At 35.1% G+C, this 7,035-nt stretch overlaps 1 protein-coding gene across 1 annotated transcript; it reads left to right on the top strand.

Moving 5' to 3' along the window:
- The first annotated feature begins 823 nt into the window (after positions 1–823).
- LOC127557337 (olfactory receptor 151-like) lies at positions 824–4,012 on the top strand. Its single transcript, XM_051990690.1, has 2 exons — positions 824–1,732; positions 3,974–4,012. Exons 1-2 carry the CDS (start codon positions 824–826, stop codon positions 4,010–4,012), a joined length of 948 nt encoding a protein of 315 aa, XP_051846650.1.
- Positions 4,013–7,035: the final 3,023 nt, after the last annotated feature.

Here is a 7,035-nt window from a genome sequence, read left to right as displayed (position 1 = left end):
CAGCTTAATCTGGTTAAATCATGGTTTAGGCTCAGTAATACCAAAGAGAACCCCACCAGCCACATTTCCTCACTGCATTTTGGTCAGAGCTAGAAAAAGTGGTCTTGTACTAACATTGTGTATGTGTGGGCTTGTGTGGGTGTGTGTATGTGTGTTTGCATTTACCAGGTCTTCCAGGTTTTGAATAGATAATTTTAAAAGATTCATAATTTCTTTCATGTTCAAACCTTTAAATATTCAGAATTTTATTCTTCCACATTTTGATATGTGATTTGTTGAATTATTGTAGCCAAAGAAATATAGCACCTAGTGACTAACTTTCTGGGGATGAGATTCAGCTAATAAACATACAGATCCATTACTATTATCCCTGTGTGAAGAATTTCTAGTGTGATAGAACATGGGAGGCAGTATGATTGAGAGGAAATAGGGATAGATCATGATCTATCTAAGTTCACCTCTGCCATTGAGTACTTTCTGGCTTTAGGCAAGTCACAGTCTATCTGGGCATTGGTATCTTCAGGTGTCAAATGGAAAGATGGACAGGAGGGCTAGACTCCATGACTGATGTTGATTTCTAATCCCAGGAGCTATGCCAGAGTACACACTATGTTTCATAGCTTTTAAGAATCTAAGGGAATGCACATCTAAAGGTAAGACTTTGGTAATGACAAATATTAATAAAAAAAGATTAAATCATTCTGAAGAAATGACATGTTCCTTTCTGTTCTGTTTAAGAATTACTTGTTAGTATAAAATGACTGTTATTTCTACTATGACTTTTTTTCTTCCCTACAGTTGCCCTTCCCACATCGGCCTAGGAATGGCCTCAGAAAATCAGTCCACAGTGACTGAGTTTTACCTTGAAGGATTAACCAATCAGCCCAGCCTTCAGCTTCCCCTTTTCATTTTGTTCCTGTGGGTGTATGTGTTTACTATGCTGGGAAATCTGGGCATGATCCTCTTGATTGCTGTTAGTTCTCAGCTCAAATCCCCTATGTACTATTTTCTCAGCAACTTGTCCTTCATAGATCTCTGCTACTCCTCTGTTGTTACTCCCAAATTGCTGGTGAATTTTATAGAAGACCAAAACATCATCTCTTATGCTGGGTGCATGACACAGCTGTTCTTTTTTTGCTTTTTTGCTATTGATGAGTGCTACATGCTGACAGCCATGGCTTCTGATCGTTATGTTGCAATCTGTAATCCACTGCTCTATAATGTTGTCATGTCTCCGAAGGTCTGTTCCTCATTGGCAACAGGAGTGTATGCGATGGGGATTGCTGGTGCCCTTGCACACACAACTTGTATGGCAAGACTGTCTTTCTGTGGTCCTAATCTCATTAATCATTACCTCTGTGACATCCTTCCTCTCCTGGAGCTCTCCTGCTCCAGTACTTATATTAATGAACTCTTAGTGGTGTTTCTTCTGGGATTCAATGTATTGGCAACTACTCTGGCCATCTTGATCTCTTATGCTTTTATCCTTTGTAGCATCTTTCGTATCAATTCTGCTAAGGGTAGGTACAAAGCTTTCAGCACCTGTGGCTCTCACCTTGCTGCTGTGGCAATTTTTTATGGCTCCATTATGTTTATGTATTTTAAACCAGCATCCAGCAGTAGCATGACACAGGAAAAGGTAGCATCTGTCTTTTATACCACAGTGATTCCTATGCTGAATCCCCTAATCTACAGTCTAAGGAACAAGGATGTGAAGGAGGCACTGAAGAAAGTCATAGGGAAGAAGGTTTGTTGCACACAAATATAATTTTTAAAAGAAGGCTCTGATAATAGGTTACCTTTTTCTATCCTAAATATTATAATTAAATCTCCTTTTCCATTTGAAAAATGTTTGATCCATAAAAGCATAAATATAGAATATAAGGAATCTTAGAAATCATCTGGCCCAGTCATCTGGGTTTTATAGATGAACAAGCAAGCTTAACAATGTCACAGATCATAGTTTGGTTTTTGTTGTTGTTTTTTGTTTGTTTGTTTGTTTATTATATGAAATCTTTGGTAATCCCAGAAATGTTCCTTGGTCTCACAATGTGGATTTCATCTGTTCCCGATTTTCAGGTAGCTGGAAGGTTTTTCTCTTTCTCTGGCTTCTCACATTTACCCAAAGGACATTAAGGAAGAGAATGGCAGCATGATGATAGTTGGGTGATGTTGTTTGAGTCAGGAACACTTGAGTTCAAATCACTTCTCTCTGAGTCTGTTTTGTTATAGTATAATGAAATTATTGAACTTGATGGCCTTTAAGTTAATTTTTGAATCTAACTATCTAAATCTGTGATAAGAAGAAAGGAGTATATTCTGGGTCCACAAACAGGAATGAATTTAATTGAACTCTTCAACACTAGTCCACCCAAGCAAAAATTTCAAAATGAACCATACTTACCTTTGACACTTTATTTATTCCTCTTTCCAGAATTCTGCTTTTCCTTCTTTATATCCTAACAAACTCTCTAGTCTTCCCTTCCAGAAGTTTTTACATGTTGACAGGAGACTACTGAAATGAGAAAAATAATAAAAGCAAGCAAGCATATAATCTATAATGGTGTCATTTCAAGGAGTGAAGAAATTTGTGGTCAGACCTTAACAATATCTCATATATGGCCATCTGTATAGATAAGCTCTGAAGTACTCCAGCTACTCAGGAATCCAGCTTTATCAGCTAATTCATACCCTTTTTTTCTTCGTTCCCTTGTTAATGGTACTTTTTGCTTTGAGGCTACCTATAATCTACACTGTATGTTTTTATATATATATAAAATGTTATCTCCTTAATTAGAATGTAAAGTTTTTAGATACTTTTTATTTTTATATTTTTATATTTTGATAAAAATGTATTTGAAATGGCCTCAATATTTGCTGGATTTTTTGAGAGGTTTCTATGGCACTATCTGCTTTGAAGCTATCTAGAATTTTCATTGTATATGTTTTGTGTGAATATGTTATCTCTTTAATTAGAATGTAATCTTTTTGAGAGCAAGCCCTTTTATTTTTATCTTTTGATTAAAATGTGTTTGTATAAATATGTATACATATATTGTATTTAACATATACTTTAATATATTTAACATGTATGTGACTACCTGTCATCTAGGGGAGAGGGTGGAGGGAAGGAGGGGAAAAGTTGGAACAGAAGTTTTGCAAGAGTCACTGTTGAAAAATTACTCATGCATATGTTTTGTCAATAAAAAGTTATAATAAAATAAAATAAAATAAAATAAATTGTTTGATTGGCCACAATATTTTTTTTTTTTTGAGGAATGCCTTTTTTGTTTGGCATTTAAGATCTCTCTACAACATGGCTCCAAATTACAAATCCAATTATTTATAAGATGTTTTTGTTCTGTAATTATTCAGTTATATCTGACTCTTTGTGATCCCATTTGGGGTTTTCTTGGCATAATTTTTTGGGATGGTTTGCCATTTCCTCCTCCAGCTCATTTTACAGAAGAGAAACTGAGATACACAGATTTAAGTGATTTGCCCAGAGTCACACAGCTAGCAGTTGTCAGAGGCTAGATTTCAACTTTTGAATATCAGTCTTCAGGTTCCAAGCTCTATCTACTGTATGACCTAGATGTTCCTTATTTATATACCATTCTCTTTAATATAATGTATGCTCTAGTTAATTTGGTCTTCTTACTATTTGTCATATATGAAAATCCATTCCCCAGTTAAAGACTGTACTGCCTCTTCCCAATACATAGCATGTACTTGCACCTAACTTCTTGCCTTTTGAAATTCTTAATTTTCTTCAAGATCCAACTCAAATGCCACTTTGTACATGAAGCCTTTCCAGAGTCTCCTGACTGCTAGATTGTTTCTCCATTCACCCTGTATCTATTGTTTATATTTTGTATTATGCATGTTTTCTCTCTCAGTTAATGGCATCTCTTTCAGGCAAATTTTGTTGTTGTTATTGTTTTTGTCTTTGTATTCCCAGTACTTATTACAGTCCCTGGCACAAAGGAAGTACTTCATAGATATATCTTGATATATTTTGATTGATTGATAACTGAAGTCATGCTTAAAGAACACCTTAGCTGTTCTTAGCCAACTACTGCTGATCCTTTCATTTCTGACTTCAGTGATGATTTCTCTCTTTCCATCTGGTGCTTATACAAAGTTTAGTATAGTAAAAAGAGCACTTGATTTTCATTCAGAGGACCTGAGCATGAATCCTGTTGAGAAAACTAAAAATGGGTAAAATCTTTAAAATGCAAACCAAGGAGACAAGAAAATTCTCAAAAGCTAAATATATCAATTTAAAGAAAGCGAAGTCTGATCCAGTGCCCACCTTTTAATGGGAGTTGGAGATATGAGGAATCAGAATCTTACTGTCTGAAAGGGTCAAATAAAGAACAAAGACAAATTGATGGTCTGGATGTATGTGTTTTCTATTTTGTTTGTTTGAAGAAAGAAAAGGGAGAAAAATAGAAGATCACTACAGAAGAAATAAGAAAGAAGAATTTGATATTTTTTAATAATGGGCATGCCCAGGAATATAAAGATAGGTAGGCAGGGAGGCCAGGGAGAGCAGGAAACTCATAAAGTTCACTCTGATTTAAACATACCTTGCCCACACAGACACAATGAATTTAAGGTGCAAATATATAATAATTAAAAAGGAAATTGGTTTGAGATTGAGGAGAAAGACTGAGATTTAAGAAAGAAAAGCTGAGGAAAGGAAAGTCATACGCCAGTATCCAAGAATATATTCTCTTGCATATACTTCAGATCTCCAGATTTTGCTACCATGCCTTAACAGTGTTCTAGCCTTGAAAAAAAAAATGCCTTCTTCAAAGAGTTTTTCTTTTCCTGGATGATCCCTCTGTTCCTTTGGTCTCTTTTCTAATTGGTAAGCTTTTCCTGCAATCCCCTTTCTAGGATAGTGTCCAGGCTCACCTCAGTTCCTGTTTCCCCAGAATTCTTTCCTAAACCTTTACCTCTCTAGGTTGCTCTTGTGTTTTCTTTCCCCTTAAATAATAAGCTCCTTGAGGGCAAAGACTATTTTTCTTTTTCCTTATATTTTTATCTTTAGGGCTTAACACAGTTCCTGAGATAGAAAAAAGTCCTTAATTTATACTTCATAATTTGATTAGATTGTGAAGGGCTAGTGACAAAAGAAGAGATTGAAGGGAAGGAGGAAAATAATGTCCAGTAACTGGGATCTGAGTTGAGGGAAGAAAGGGAGAGGAAAAAAAGTAGAATCAAATCATTCCAATTATACATTACTACTATTGATCTCATTCCTTTCCCTCCAAGCTCCACCCCAACAATATCTTTTTTTTTTTAATCAAGAAGTGAGTGAATCACAAGCAGAGGGAAAAGCATCATAGGATAGGAGGGACAACCATATCTAAAAATACAACTATAAATGACAGCGTGTTGATGTCATTAATAAAGGGACAGAATGTCTTAGAAAGTAGGACCTAACGATATATTGTTTATAAGAAACATATTAACAATACATATATTCACAAAGTTAAAAAGAGAGACTGAAATAAGATATATTTTATCTCAAGTGAATAATAAAAAGCAAGTGTGGCAATCATGATCTCAGATAAGGAAATAGTAATCATAGTTAAAGAGACAAAGAAATTATACCATGTTTAAATGACCTACTGATATTGAAAAAAAAGTAAAATCAAACTATAGGGAAAAGTAGATAGTGGGGGGAAATAGTGGGAATATTAATGTGCTGCTTTTAGAATTTCAAACTATAGGGGAAAGTAGATAGTGGGGGGAAATAGTGGAAATATTAATGTGCTGCTTTTAGAACTTCAAACTATAGGGAAAAGAAGATACTGTGGGGGGGGGAAATAGTGGGAATATTAATGTGCTGCTTTTAGAACTAGACAAGCTTAACAGAAAGGTAAACAAGAAATTAAGAACCTAAATAGAATTTTAGAAAAGTTAGCTATGATAGAGCTCTGGCAATATTTGAATAGGAATCAGAAAGATTACATATATTTTAAACTTTGCCTGACAATACAGGCTGTGTCAATAGGAAGAATTCAAGTTTTAATGAGAACTGGTATATGGAAGGATTGAGAGAAGAATTAATTTAAGTTGAAGAGAAGTTTGTTGCCTATTGAACAGTAATTCCAGAGTGCAGGAGAAGACCTGGGTAGAATTAGGAAGAGATTTTGATGTGAGATGGTTGAAGAGGTGGAGAGTAGAGAATTTGGTATCAGGGTGTATGGAATGGGGTTTGGATGATGTTCAAAATCAATGGAATGTTATCAGATATGAGAAAGCTCATCACTGAGTGAAGGGCAGCATTCTTCTACCCTCAAAGGACAGGTGCAGTAGGAAAAAGTTGAATTGAGATGCCTAGTTTTCTGCCAAGAAAGAAAGCAGGAGGTCAGGGAAGGCACTGCTACTATTTTCCTCCGAATGAGGGTACAAGATTAGAACTATATCTATCTACTCCCTTAAATATTATTAGACTAGGAGATGTAGTTTTCAGATTTAAGTTAAATCCCTGATTGTTATTTCTTAATAAAGAAAACGAGACTCTGAAGCTTTATACCCAATGCTTGACTCCCTTCCCTCCAATATCAGTTTCACAATTAACACACTTGTTAAATAACAAAGAAACCTATTTATTTAAATCATTATCAAAACAGAAATCACAGAATTATACATATGAGAATACATGCCAGATGATACAAATTGAAGTTCTTTAATTGGGAGTGAGGTAATGTAGTTCAATTCTGAAAGAGTTCCAGATCTCTCCCAAAAGGGAAATTCTCCAAAGTCTCTTAGTACATCCCTGAAGGCAGCATTTGAGTCATGGGTTCTTCCAAATCTCTGTTCATTATAGTTTACATAATGAACATCAAAAACATAGAATTTAATGTCACAATAAGCTTTAATTGATTAGATAATTTCATGATGGCCATAAGGCTTCCTATGTGGCCTAGATCCTAGAGCAAATGTAACTGGATAATTAAAAGACCTCCCCTTTGGAGTTTGAAACAATGGAACAATTTTTCCAATGCTTTCCACTGT

Source organism: Antechinus flavipes, chromosome 3, assembly GCF_016432865.1.
Source record: "Antechinus flavipes isolate AdamAnt ecotype Samford, QLD, Australia chromosome 3, AdamAnt_v2, whole genome shotgun sequence".
Taxonomy (NCBI): Eukaryota; Metazoa; Chordata; class Mammalia; order Dasyuromorphia; family Dasyuridae; genus Antechinus; species Antechinus flavipes.
Note: the sequence above shows the minus strand (reverse complement) of the source record. Positions and strands in the feature narration are given on the sequence as shown.

What these genes read in the sequence shown, in the direction of transcription:
- LOC127557337 (XM_051990690.1), top strand. Translation starts at nt 824, where the DNA reads ATGGCCTCAGAAAATCAGTCCACAGTGACTGAGTTTTACCTTGAAGGA. An exon ending in TGAAGGAGGCACTGAAGAAA is followed by an intron (nt 1,733 to 3,973) that starts GTCATAGGGAAG and finishes TACTTATTACAG; the next exon opens with TCCCTGGCACAAAGGAAGTA.